We start from the raw sequence: 12827 nt of genomic DNA, 5'->3' as shown, positions 1-12827 counted from the left end.
GAAGCCGTCGTGGGTGGCAGTGGCATCTCAGAGGACCTGCCTCCCGGCACCCCACCGGGACAGCGCTGTACTGCACGGTCCTGCCCAGGTGGGGACAGTGCCCCCTTGCTTGGTGCTTTCAGAATGCTGGGACACCTTTGTGTCCTCTGCCTCTCAGATCAACCCCCCCCCCCCCCCGCCACCATAAGGAATCCGAGGCCCAGAGAGGAGAAGGGACTCACCAAGGTCCCTTTACTGAGGGGCAGAGCTGGAGTAAGATCTAGGGCTTTTTGTCCTCATCAAGAGAAAGAACTTTCCACGCCTGTTGGGGTTCTCAGAGGATGAGAATAACGGGGCGTAAGGAGGGGAGAGCCCCTAAGGGGGTCCCCAAGAGACAGGCGCCCCTGGTCACCCTCTCGTTCCAAAGCCCTTTCTGAACATTTCTGAGAAACAGGATCAAACACCAGAGGCCTCCGTGTGACCCTTCCCAGGGTATACAACGTCCTGTCTCTGAACCCAGCTGTGTCTCCCTTTCTCTTCCCCGCCTCTCCCCCTCCCTGGGACACAGCCACAGGTGGTGTTCTTCTTATCTTTTTGTAATTAATAGTTAACATCTCTCCAGTGTCAACTGGTTTAGACCCAATATCTCCAGAGCAGAGCGGTGAGTCACCCTCCCGAGCACCCCCAGTCCATTCGCCTCCCAGCAGCAGCCAGGTCAGCCCACGTGGCTCCCCTCCCCCACCCAGCCTTTCCCCTGCATCCCCCACCCCCATCCCCCACCCCATCCCCCCCACTGCAAACAGGTCTACTTCCTGTCACCTGGGGCACTCTTGGCCAAAGGCTAACTGTCTTCACCTTGATTCTTAGTGAAAAACAACCTAACAGCTGAACTCTTCTCACCACGTAAGTGGGACCCGAGGAGCTACAGCAGTTTTTTATTAAGAGCCATAAACATCTCTTCCAACGCACAGGACCACGAAGCTCTCTTCTCTCCCTGGGGTGGCAAACATTCCAGAAAACGACTCTTGGAGGGTGGAGTCTGAGTGTCTAAGGAGAAAGGTGGATGGCTCAGAGTCTGTGACACCCCTCAGGCTGCCCCTGTCCGCACTGAGGGGCAGGCAGCAGGCTGCATGACCCCTGAGGTCCCCGGCAGCCCTGGCAGCCCAGGCCTGCAGTTAGAGCTGGAACCAGCCAGAGGACACAGTGTCCGAGCTCCCCAGGAGCTGGCGGGGGCCTTGGCATTCCTGAGAGTCCAAGACGCTGACCCTGTTACCAGGAATCTGCACAGCCCCACCCAGCCAGTGAAAGGTGAGTCTCCAAGGTGTCACCTGCCTACCAGGCACGGCAGGGCCAAGGCCGGGTGTGAACGGAGAGTGGTGGCGGCAGCAGTAGCCACAGCAGGAGGAAAGAGGAGGCGGAATTCAACGGTGTTGCTTGGCAGTGTACGTGCTCGATCACTCGTCCTCTCGTTAAGCTTCCTTCTGAGAGAGGTCGTATTGTCGGTATTTGGCAAGGGAGGAAAACGTGGCTCCGAGAGGTTCTTGCCCTAGTCGGTGTCCTACACTTGGCTCATCAGGAAAATCTCCTGGGGAGATTCCTCAAATGCAGCTTCCCGGCTCCCATCCCAGACCTGCTAAATCCATAGCTCTTGGGGCGTCTGTATTTTTACTAAACTCCTTTGGTGATTCCTTGAGAGGCAAGTGGAGGGAACTGTGCCCTTGTACCAGCAGTTTCCGCACCCACAGCCTCAGATCAGCTCCCCAGAGTGCCCCCATTATGCCCCCTGGATGCTGCGATGCCTGCAAACCGCTGACCTCCCAAGCCCCCAACTCCAGGAACATGCAGCGGTTGCCTGAGTTTCCACCCAGTGAGTGCGGCCAGTGGGACTGCAGCTCCCCCAGGGCTCTCAGAGGGCCAGATCCTCTGCGTCCCTCCCCAGTCTGAGTGTCAGCCTGGACCAGGCAGCTATGGCCTGATGTCACCACCAAAGCTTGTGCCCTGTTGCTATCCCCATGCTGCCTTCCAGACAGTGGAACAGAAGAAAAAGCGGAGGCAGGCATGGCCAGAGAGGTGCAGACAGCCCCCTGCCTCCCCTGTGGGTGCTGTTGGGACATGGCTCCGAGACCCCTCGGCTGCTTGGGCCCATTTTCCCTTCCCACTGTAAGATCGGTTTTGACCAGTACACATGAGAAGAACAGTAGCTGGAATTAACTGGAGTTGGAGAGCGACAGAGGGAGGGCAGGGAGGCTGCGGCACACGCAGTGTCTCGGGGCCAGGGAGGAGGGAAGTAAAGGGGAGAGAACACGGGGCCAGACAGTTCTCCACTTGACCAGCAGGTGGAGCTGTCAGCCAAGGACAGTTCGGTTGCTGCCTGGAAAAATGGTGTGATGTTCAGAATAGTTGGTACCTGACACTCAGTTCAAAGGACTGTCAGTTTGTGCTTAATGGTAATAAGACCACGGAAGAGAATGAAAGAGAAAAGAAGAGAAGGAAAGGGGAGAAAGAAGGAAATATGAGCCAGGTACTATACCAGGCATTTTACACATTTAACCTCATTTGAGTCTCACAGCCGTTCTACAAGGTAGGTGTTTGCTAGGGTCTGAATGTTGATGTTTCAAGTTATGTTGAAACTTAATGCAACAGTGTTAAGACGTGGGGCCTTTGGGAGGTGATTAGGTCATGAAGGCTCTCCCTCAAGAATGGGATTAGTGCCCTTATAAAAGAGGTTGAAGAGAGCACCCTAACCCCTTCCACCTCTTGTGCCGTGGGAGGACTGAGCAAGAGGCACCATCTATGAAGCAGAGAGTGAGCCTTCACTAGACACTCAACCTGCTGGGGCCTTAATCTTAGACTTCTCAGCCTCCAGAATTGTGAGAAATACATTTCTGTTATTTATAAATTACTCAGCCTAAAGTATTTTGTTATCGCAGCCCAAATGGACTAAGATAGTCATTCATTTATTCATTTTAAACAAACACAAATTGAGGACCCAGCTGTATGCCAGGCACTGTTCTTAGGGCCAGGAATACACTAAACTAGACAGGCAGCCACGTTCTCTGCTGTCTTGAAACTTATCCCCAATTTACAGGTAAAGAAACTGAGGCCCAGAAAAGAAGTCAAGTTCCCCCCCATTAGTGAGCAGAGATACCAGAGGTTTGGATTAAACCAAGATTTGTATAACTCTAGATCTAATCTCTGCTCAGCCTCATGACCTGGGGGTATTTACAAGGGCCCCCCCGTGATGAGTGAGCCCATCGGTCAGCAAAGGGATACATGGGAATCTCACCCCCAGAAGGCTGGGGCGAGAGAAAGTATCAGCCTTCCTAGAGTTGTGGGATTATTGGTAGAGCTGCATTTGGCAAACGTCGAGCGGGATGCCAGGGACTGTGCCGGAGGCTTCACCTTTCTCAAATGAATCTTTTCAATCAGACCGCAAGGCAGGTGTTATTGTTTCTCACTGTACAAATAGTGAAACCAGAATGGTTACGTGACTTGCCCGAGGCCATACAGGTCATAAGCAGTGGGGCCAGATCGGGAGCCCATGTCACCTGTCCTCTCGGGTGCTCCCTGCCTTGCGGGGAGGGGCCAGCGCACCTGTCTCAATGGCTGCGTCCTGCGGGATTGGAAGCTCAAATCCCTCTTTGCTGTACGTACAGATGCGCCCCCAAGCCTCGCAGCCCCTGTATGAATATGAGTCTTAAAAGCTCTTCTTGGGTTGGGTCAATAAAAGATGGCAGAGAAATGCCAAATGCCCTCCCCTGAAAGATGCCATTAACACCGTGGCCGGGAGGAAGAGAGAGAAGCAGGAGGGCTTAGAGAGGGGTTGCAAACAGGGCAGGAGGTTAAGGTCTTGGTGGAAGAGCTCACTAGCATGTGTGCCCGTGCTCTCTCTCTCCCAGGGAGTAGTCCCCGAGGCACTAGGAAGAGTGACAGGCACAGTGTTGGTGGCTACCTGTGGCCCAGGAAGAGGCCGGGGAGGGAAGCTGTGCTCTCTAGGCTGTGCTCCCTGGCACAGCCTTCCCCAAGCTGGCCCATCCTGAGACTCGGCCTGGTGTACCTTCCCGGTCACCCCTGTCATGGTTGCCCACCGTCCCCTCTAGATTAGGGCCTCCTTCCACATCCTCGGTGCCCACTGGGCCTGGCACACGTGGGTGTGAGTGAACGTGAGGGGGAAGGAATTGAGACTGGGGAAGAGGCAGGGTCAGGGTCAAGGGTGGGAAGAGGGACCCGCAGTGGCCACTCTGGCAGCCTGGGGACTTTGGACAGTGAAGCAGTAGATAGCTCCCAGCTCCTCGCCTCCCAAACACAGGTGACGGAGGGCAGGGTGTGGACTGTGTCACTAACCGCTGGGGTGGTAGACACCAGCAGCCACTTGTTTCCGTTTGAGCCGGTGATAACGTAGGAGCACTGAGGACTTATCTTTATGTCACATTCCTTCCACCGTGTCTGTGAAATCTGGGTGCCCAGTCTCGCCATCTCCATTTTTCAGAAGGGGAAGCAGATCAGAAAAGCTGAGTGCTTTCCCCTGGGCGCCCAGCCAGCCGGGAGAATTCAGATCAGAACTCCCGACAGCTGGGAAAACTACACCGGCTCTGCCTCCCACGCGACAGCCCTGAGCCATCACCTCCTTTCCACTGTGACAGGGGCCAGAGTCGGGCTGAAAGCATCACTGCGAGGAGGAGCGGTGTGGGGGGGCAGGGGGGACAGCTCCACCTGTTGCTGCCGTCCAGCGCTGGCAGGACGGAGCAGTCCCTCCTCCCCACCCCACGCCATAGTTCCCATCCATTGTCATCGTACTGTCACAGCGCTGCTATATTTAAGACAGTGCAGGCTCCAGGATCGCATTCTTCTCCCAGTCCTCGCTGAGCCAAGGGCAGGAAGAGACCAAGGACCCTCTCGCCCTCTGGAATCTTCTCCCCAGAGACTCCTAAGTGGGCAGGCTGCTTCTGTGAGTCACCTCCAGGGACCGGGGGGGCAGATACACCTTTAGAAAGTGAGACCTCGGCTTTCCACTGGGCAGTGATTCCTACGTGTGTGTGTGTGTGTGTGTGTGTGTGTGCGTGTGTTGGGAAAGGGGCCTAAGAGATTTGTGCTTAGGCAGCACCCCAAGTCAAAATGTGGTGGGGGGATCCCAGAAACCCCTGCCCCATCCCACTGTTCTGTGTGGCCCTGGGTCTTCCAAGAGCTGTGTTTTCTGTGATGTCGAAAGCTACACACACACACACACACACACACACACACACGCACACACACAATGGGGGCCGCTCGGGGAACTGGAGTCTTTCCTGCGATGGAGCAGGAACCGGCAGGGACTGGGGTGAGCTGGCAAGTCCCCCAGACTAGAGCAGCGCTGCCTGAGCTCTGCTTGGCCTACCCCGCAGGCAGGGGGAGAGAGCAAGCCCTTAGATCCCAAGTCTTAGGGCTGGAAGGAATCTCATCGGGCGCCCGGGTGGTCTGGCAGGAAACCGAGCCCCAGAGGGAAAAGCGTCGCTCACCAGCGGCCGGCTTGGAACTCGGCCTCTCGGAAGCTGGTGGAGCCACCGGGCTAAGATACATCCGAGCCCGTACAGACCACCCAATGTAGCTTCTGTGCCATCAGTTCCCGCAGGATCTCTGGCCGAGTCACTCAACCTCCAGGCCTTTCTCTTTCCCTCTCGCGGAAGGGGAGAAGCCTCCTAGGGGGGGTGCCTGTTGGAGGGCTGGGAAGCAGGTTAAGGCTTGGGTAGAAAGTGGAGGAGTTGGGATAGGATGAGGTGGGACCAGTGGCCCAGGCTCTTGCACCCCCAGGAAAGGGCTAAGGTGGCGGTTTCCCCTCCAGGCCCACACCCCACTGACGCCTCCCCGGCAGGCACACAGAGTGTTCCGGGAAGAGGGCACCCTGGTCCCGTGGAGAAAGGCCAGGGAAGGCTGCAAACTTGTCCCTGCTAAATCCTGCACATCAGTCAGTGCTTTAAAAAGAATTGTTGGCTCACCCGCTAAAGCCAGGGGTCTGGTTGCTGGAGGCAACCCTGCGCCAGCCCTGGCCACCGTGCTAATCAGGGACACAGCATCCAGGGGAGGGAGCCAGCAGCTGGCGCCAGGGAATGTTAACCCCCAGCTGCTGGGGCCAGGGACACGGTGGCCCAGGAAAACTAGAGGGATGGGGGAGCCTGGCTCCACCCAGGGTGGTACCCAGCAGCTGTCCTCCTGGGCTGCGGAGGGAAAGGGCCAGCTGAGCAGGGTTGGCCACTTCTCTGGGTGCAGAGACCTTCCATTGGGAGGGGCCGTATAGGAAGCTCAAGGGGATGACTGTCCCATTACATTCAGCTGGGATTGTCGGCAGAAGCCCAGGGAGCTTTAGGGGAAGCCCTTGGGCCCAGCTAACACTGCAGTAATCCTTTCCTGGTGCCCACAACTGTGGACACACAAAGGCAGCAAACTTTTAGGAACTAGAAAGAGTAAATGCCCATGAGACCGGCCCCCAGCAGCCTGAGCCCCGCAACACCCCCCAGCAGCCCCTCCCAGGCCAGGGGACCTCTGATGGGCCGGTGGCCTCAGCTCCCACATCACAGACTTAGAGAAATGGCCACCTGGGTGCTGCGTTCACACCCAGGTCAGAAGACAGTCTGCAGACACACACATGCACGCGCACACACGCACACACACACACACACACACTCTGCCACCTGCAGCAGGCCCCTCCCGAGAGGTAGGAGCGGGGCAGAGCAGACAGGAGAGGGCTGTGGTGGTGGTCTCTCTTCTGTTTCCCTCCCACACCTGGGCAGGGACCCTCCCAGGTCAGAGACCTGCTGACCAGGATCGCCACCTGGAGGAGGTGTGACAGCCACTCCAGGGATTCAGCCAAGGGTCCTAGGGCTTTAGCATCAGATGGGCCCCCAGAGACCCAGCAGAGACACTGAGCCCAGATCTGAGAAAGAACTTAGTGCAAAAACCCAAAACCGCCTCACGTGCCTCTCTGTACCCATGGATTGGCTCCCCGATCCTGGAGCCTCCTCCAGATGGATTTGATCCAAGCCTACTGAGCGCCATCTGGGGCCTAGGCCTGAGCCTCAGGAATACAGAGGAGGATCTGGCCTGTGGACCACTGTGTCCCCAGCCTCAGCCAAGGCCTGGGCTTGAGTAGACATGTGACATAGAGGTCAGGAGGTCCAGGAGTCGGACAGACCTGGCCACCAGTCATGGCCCCACCACCAAGTAGCTGGGTGACCTTGGGCAAGTGCTTCCCCCTTATCAGTAAAATGGGGTAATAATGGTGCTATTGTCATTTGGGTTATTGCAGGGACTGGGGACAATGCATGTGAAACTCCTAACATGAGGCCTGGCACACAGGTAGCACTCACTGTTGTTCCTTTTAATTCACTTGCAATCTTGTTGAAGAGTGAAGATGCACAGTTACAAAATAACTAAATAGCGAGAGGAGGCATTTTCTGAATCAGAGCTAAACTGTGCAGTACAGATTAAAAATCTAAAAAGGACTAGAGAAGGGAAAGTTCTAGATGGCCTACAGTTTTTCAGCAAGGCTTCTTAGAAAAATAAAGCTAACTTCTGACACCTATGTAGTACTTGCTAAGTGTCAGGCACTATCTAACCTTTACGACTACTCTGGGAGGTCGGTAGACCCATTTTACAGATGAGGAAACCAAGTCATAGAGTCTTACCCAAGGTCACACGCTCATAAGCTGGAGTGCAGAGCTGGGATCACGCCCAGCAGGCTGGACCCAGAGCCCCCACGCGGAACCACTGTGCCACCTAGAGAGTTCTCAGCTTAGCCTTGGAAGCATCGCTAGAATTAAGCGGTCCTGGGGGAAGGGGGTGTACTACAGGAGGGAAAACCAGAATGCGCAAAGGCTCAGAGCCAGGACTGGGTGTGGCCTGTGCAGGGACAGTGAGGACACCTGCCCATTCTGAGCCGTAGATACAGCCATGGATGTCACAGTTTCAACCACTCACTGTCTGGGAAGCCGAGGCCCAGAGAGGGAAAGGCTCACCCCAGATCACGCAGCAAGCCGAGGGTAGGGCTGCAGCTGGAAGGCCCTGGGAGCCAGGGGCCTGCTCCCCTACGTGGGGCTCTGCTCACTCAGCTGGGGGCACGTGGGGTGGGGGAGAAGCCAGGCTCAGAGCCGAAGCCTGCCTCTGTCACCCTGGGCAGGTCCCTCGCCTTCCCTGTCTGCCCACTCAAGAGAGAACCCCGCACCCCGCCAGTGTCCCAGAGAGCTTGGGAGGACTGCGCGGGCAGGGACGGGCAGACACCTGCCGGAATGACGGTGGACCTTGGCCTTCACAGGTTGTTGCTCTAGTAGCCATGACTCTGCCCCATAACCCCCAAAGTGTGGGGGACCCGCAGCCCCGCCAGGCCGTGCAGGTCCACAGGCTGGAGCACCGACACGAGGAGGAGCAGAAGGAGCAGCGGCAGCACAGCCTGCACATGGGCTCCTCGGTGCGGAGGAGGACCTTCCGCAGCAGGTGGGAGCACCACGGTCCCCACCCAGCACTGCCCTGCCCCCAGGCCCCCAGTCTGAGGGGGGACACAGTCCTGCCCACTGGGGGCTCTATCTGAGGGAAGAGGTACAGCTCTGCCTTCTGAGACCCCTGTCTGAGGAGGGAGGCACAGCCCTGCCTGCCGGCGCCCTGAGGCTGAGGAGGGTGGGTGCAGCCCCAGGCCAGATCCCAGCCCACCCTGCAGGAGCCGTTAACTGCCTTCCTCCCGGAGCAGTGAGGAAGACTACCAGTTCAGCGCTGCAGACTACGCCCTCGCAGCTGCCCTGGCTCTGACGGCCTCCTCCGAGTTGTCTTGGTAAGTCCGGTGACCTTCCTGGGGAGCCCTGGCTGAGGAGGGGCCACCCTGTCCAGTACCCTGCGTCCCCGCTGGGATCCCACCCTGAGCTTAGAGAACCGGCGCAAAATTACACACTAGAATAGATAGGGCTCTAGACAGGAGTGTAGGCCACGGGCTGTGCCCGCAAAGCCCACACCGCTCTCCAGAGGGTCCACACAGCAGTGAGGGACTGTCCCCAAGGGAGAGGGTGGGGGGCCCACTTCACCCACGAGCTTCACGTGGTCGGGGAGGGGTTGGACATGGGAGGGGAGGAGCAAGTGAACCAGCCAGCTTCACACACGAGCCCGGACACTGGGAAGGCCCCTGAGTGTGACAGCGTCGAGACGCAGCGTCCGGCTTGCGCAGGGCCCTGGGGTGGGTCGCGGTCCTGGCCAGGGGGAAGCAAGTCAGTGAGGCTCGGTCCCTGCCCTGCAGAACAGGGAGACCAATGCCCGCCCACTTGGCTAAGGTGAAAACAAGATGCACAAAGGTTCTAGAAAGAGCCTCACAAACTGTAACAATGGTCAAGTGTTTATTAAGCACCGACTGTAAGCAGGGCCCTTTCAGGGTGTTTTGGAGGCAAGAGAGGGTACACAGTCACACTTGTCCCCAAAAAGCTGCACATGCAGCTGGTACTGCTGGGCATAGGGACAGAACCAGCCAGGATGTCCCAGGCCCTTCAGGCCCTGCCTGAGCGCTGGTGGCCTCTGTCCCCGCAGGGAAGCCCAGCTGAGGCGCCAGACCTCCACCGTGGAGCTGGAGGAGCGCGGGCAGAAGCGGGTGGGCTTCGGCAACGACTGGGAGAGGACGGAGATCGCCTGCCTGCGGACACACCGGCTGCTGCGCCACAGGCGTGACCGGAAGGCGCTGAGGTGGCGGGTGAGGGGGCCCTGGGAGCCCCCGGGCCTGGGACAGAGGCTGGGCCCTGGGTCTGAACCTATGCGACCAGGGGCGAGCGAGTCACCCTTCCTGAGCCTCAGTGCTCTCATCTGTGGTACTCTCAGTGCTGAGGCGGGACTCAAGTGAGACTGGGTTTGTAAGGTGACTTTGCCAGGGCTGCGGGCACAGAAGAGCCTCAGGAAATGCCAGCCCTGGCACAGGTCTGAGGTCTGAGCCACTCTCTGCACCCCTCCCCAGGTCACACTTTTGTGGGCTTTCTCAGTGCACACACTGACTGCAACCCCACAGAGGGTGGGGAGATGTTATCACCATCCCCATTTCACAGATAAGAACACTGAGGACCTGCCTGTGGTCCCACAGCCGGAAAGCAGAAGGGTCGGGCCTTGATCCCAGGCCAGCTGGCTCCAAAGCCCACGTCCTCCCCGCTGGGCCACCTGCCTCAGCTGGTGCTGACGAGGACTCTGCCTCCAGAGTCTGGGCGTCCGGGGAAGGTGATGGCAAAGTGGGAGGAGAGGGGTCCCCGGCTCTCGGGAGTCACACGCCCTCCCGCCTCCAGATGGAGGAGAAGGTCCGGGAGGCCAAGGAGCTGCGGGAGCTGTGCTCCGGCCGGGGGCCCTGGTTCTGGATCCCGCTCCGCTCCCACGCGGTCTGGGAGCACGCCAGCGTCCTGCTCACCTGCACCGTCCACGCCTCGCCGCCACCCCAGGTCACCTGGTAAGCTGCTGGGGTGGGAGGGGGGTCCTCGCCCTGCCTCCATGCTCGGGGCCTCAGGGGTCACGCAAGTGCAAGTTCCTTACAGCCCAGCACCTGTGCCGGGAGTTCTTGCTGCCTTAGCAAAGCCGCCGCCCCACAGGCCCCGAGCTCTGCCCACCCCTCAAATAGGGCAGCAGCTGCGGACTCGGCCGGGGTTATTCTTAGCCGCCCACCAGCCAGCCTGGGGCAGAAAGTCTGGGCCCCCGAGGAGCCAACCCTCGTAAAAGTAAGACTGTGGCGGCATGAGAAGGCAGCTGCTCCCAGCGGGGCGTCTCCAGGGCTGCAGGATGGCGGTGGGAGGCAGGGCAGGGGCCAGGAGCAGGAGGGGAGGCGGGGAGGGCAGGGCCTGCAGCAAGAAGGAGCTCGGGCCTCGGGCGGGATCCCGGTGCTCAGGCCTGGCTTTCCCTCCCTCTACGAACTCAGTGTGCGGTCTCAGCCATGTCTCTTAACCTTTCTGGTCCTGCCTCAGTTTCCTGTTCTGTAGAATGGGTTGGAGACCTCCTGTCCAGCTTGCATGTGGTGAGGATTTAATGCCACAACATGGAAGCCCTCAGAACTTGGAAAGGGCTGGGAAAGCAGGAGCTGCCTTTCCTGGGAGCGCAGCCACAGCAGAGCCCCGGAGGCTGGGCTTGCTGGGGGAGGGGAGAGGAGGGGAGGCGAGGACCCTCACCCCACCTCCACACAGGCCTAGCCACGCCCCAGGTCTCGGTTTTGCCACGGGAGGAGGCAGGCGTGTCACTCCCACAGCTGAGCCGCTGTTTACTGACTTCCCCTCGGGTCCAGGCACCTTGAGGGATGAGGAAGGGGTTTCAACAAATATTTTCCGAGAGCGTCGTCTGTCCCAGGACCTGACTCAGACACTGGGAGCAGAGATGAGCCAGATACAATCTCACCCTCAAGGAACTCTCAGTCCAGAAGGGAAGCATCAGCACACGGAGACGTGCATTTATGGGAGATGTTTAAGATCAAAAAATGGGGGCAAAGAGGAGGAAGTGGCTGCCTTGGCCTGAAGGACCCAGGAGGGCTGCTCAGAAGAGGTGGTGTTCGGGCCAGGCCTTGAGGGTTAACAAACCACAGGCTGACAGACAAGAACACATAGCTGAGGACACAAGGGGAAACAGCAGCAACTTATACGCGAGCCCCCTTTCTGCCAACCCAGCACCTCACTTTCATTTGAGCGTCAAAGCCATCCCTGAGGCAGGGACTATTTATTACCGCCATTGCACAGGTTGGGCTATCAAGGCTCAGAGAGGTAGTGTGAATTACCTAAGGTCACACAGCCAGTGTGAAGCAGGATTTAAACTCAGGTCTCCTGCCTCAATCTCATTACTTTTCCAACTGGCCTAGAGAATAGGAAAGTGATCATTCCAGCTGCTGTTTTCTTTAAAGCACCATAATGCTTCAGAAGGCAGAGAGATAGAAAGTACTCAGGCCAGGAGCAATCCAGAAAGGTGTCTTGAGGGAGTTGGCACTGGGGCGTTTATTCACAAAAGTACGACAAGCATCTTGCTGGGCACTGGGACTCTGTGGGGACCGAGGCAGTCCCTGGGTGTAAGTTGCTGGTCCCAGTAGGAGCATACTGCCAGCACCCGGCTGGGCTAAGAGGAGGTCGCACCTCAGCTGTCCTGGCCCCGCAGCCAAGCCCTGCCCGGCCCTGGCACGGAGGCCCACGTGTAAGGCATTCTTGGAAGCCTCGGGAGGGGACTTGTTTCCACCCCTGCCAACAAGGTTGCCACAACAGGGAGCTGAGCATTCCTGACACGCGGTGGGAGCCAAGGCCAGGCCCACCTCCAGCCCCAGTGACTTGGTGGCCCCGGTGCTCCTGGCTTTGGGGGTCTGGTTTTCCCTCATCAGTCCCCTGGAACAGGGCCACACGTTGTCCCAGGATGGACCTGTCCTGTCCAGGCACTGATGGAGACCCAGCCCCCGGTCGAGATGAAGATCCTGGCTCACCTGGCTTGTCAGGGGAGTCTATGCGCTCAGCAATTATTGAGCACTTCCTGAATGCAGAGGCACTGAGAAGACTCAAACACACAGTCTTACCGCACTGACTGTGCGGGCGGGAGACTGAGGCCCAGAGAAAGGGCGGGGTAAGCGTTGAGGTCTCCGGCTGTCCAGGCCATGCCAGAGCAGCAGCAGCTGCTTTTCCCAGGAGAAGCAGAGTTGGCCAGGAGGAGGTGTCTGGAATGTTCCCGACAGGTGTGGGTGGGGGTCTGCCCCTGGCTTCCAGACCCGGGACAGCTGCAAAGATAGGCACCGCCCTCCCTCCCCACGGGACACTTAGTTGGGCTCCTTTCGGAAGAGGGTCCAGCTGAGGGCTGCCTGGCGGGACGTGGGTGAGCTCTGTTTGGTTGCCATGGAGACAAACAGGGCATTGGGG

The 12827-nt window shown here is 58.4% G+C and overlaps 1 protein-coding gene across 1 annotated transcript in view; it reads left to right on the top strand.

The window, feature by feature from the left end:
- The window catches only part of MYOM3 (myomesin 3), a 52636-nt gene that overhangs the window by 272 nt on the left and 39537 nt on the right, over nucleotides 1–12827 (top strand). The window contains exons 2-5 of the mRNA XM_069479546.1: nucleotides 8264–8442; nucleotides 8693–8773; nucleotides 9514–9673; nucleotides 10251–10408. Of these exons, the coding sequence (XP_069335647.1) occupies nucleotides 8282–8442; nucleotides 8693–8773; nucleotides 9514–9673; nucleotides 10251–10408 (560 nt within the window). The 5' untranslated portion in view covers nucleotides 8264–8281. The remainder of the gene's footprint in view (nucleotides 1–8263; nucleotides 8443–8692; nucleotides 8774–9513; nucleotides 9674–10250; nucleotides 10409–12827) is intronic.

The sequence above is a fragment of the Eulemur rufifrons genome, chromosome 8 (genome assembly GCF_041146395.1).
Source record: "Eulemur rufifrons isolate Redbay chromosome 8, OSU_ERuf_1, whole genome shotgun sequence".
In the NCBI taxonomy this organism is placed as follows: domain Eukaryota; kingdom Metazoa; phylum Chordata; class Mammalia; order Primates; family Lemuridae; genus Eulemur; species Eulemur rufifrons.
Note: the sequence above shows the minus strand (reverse complement) of the source record. Positions and strands in the feature narration are given on the sequence as shown.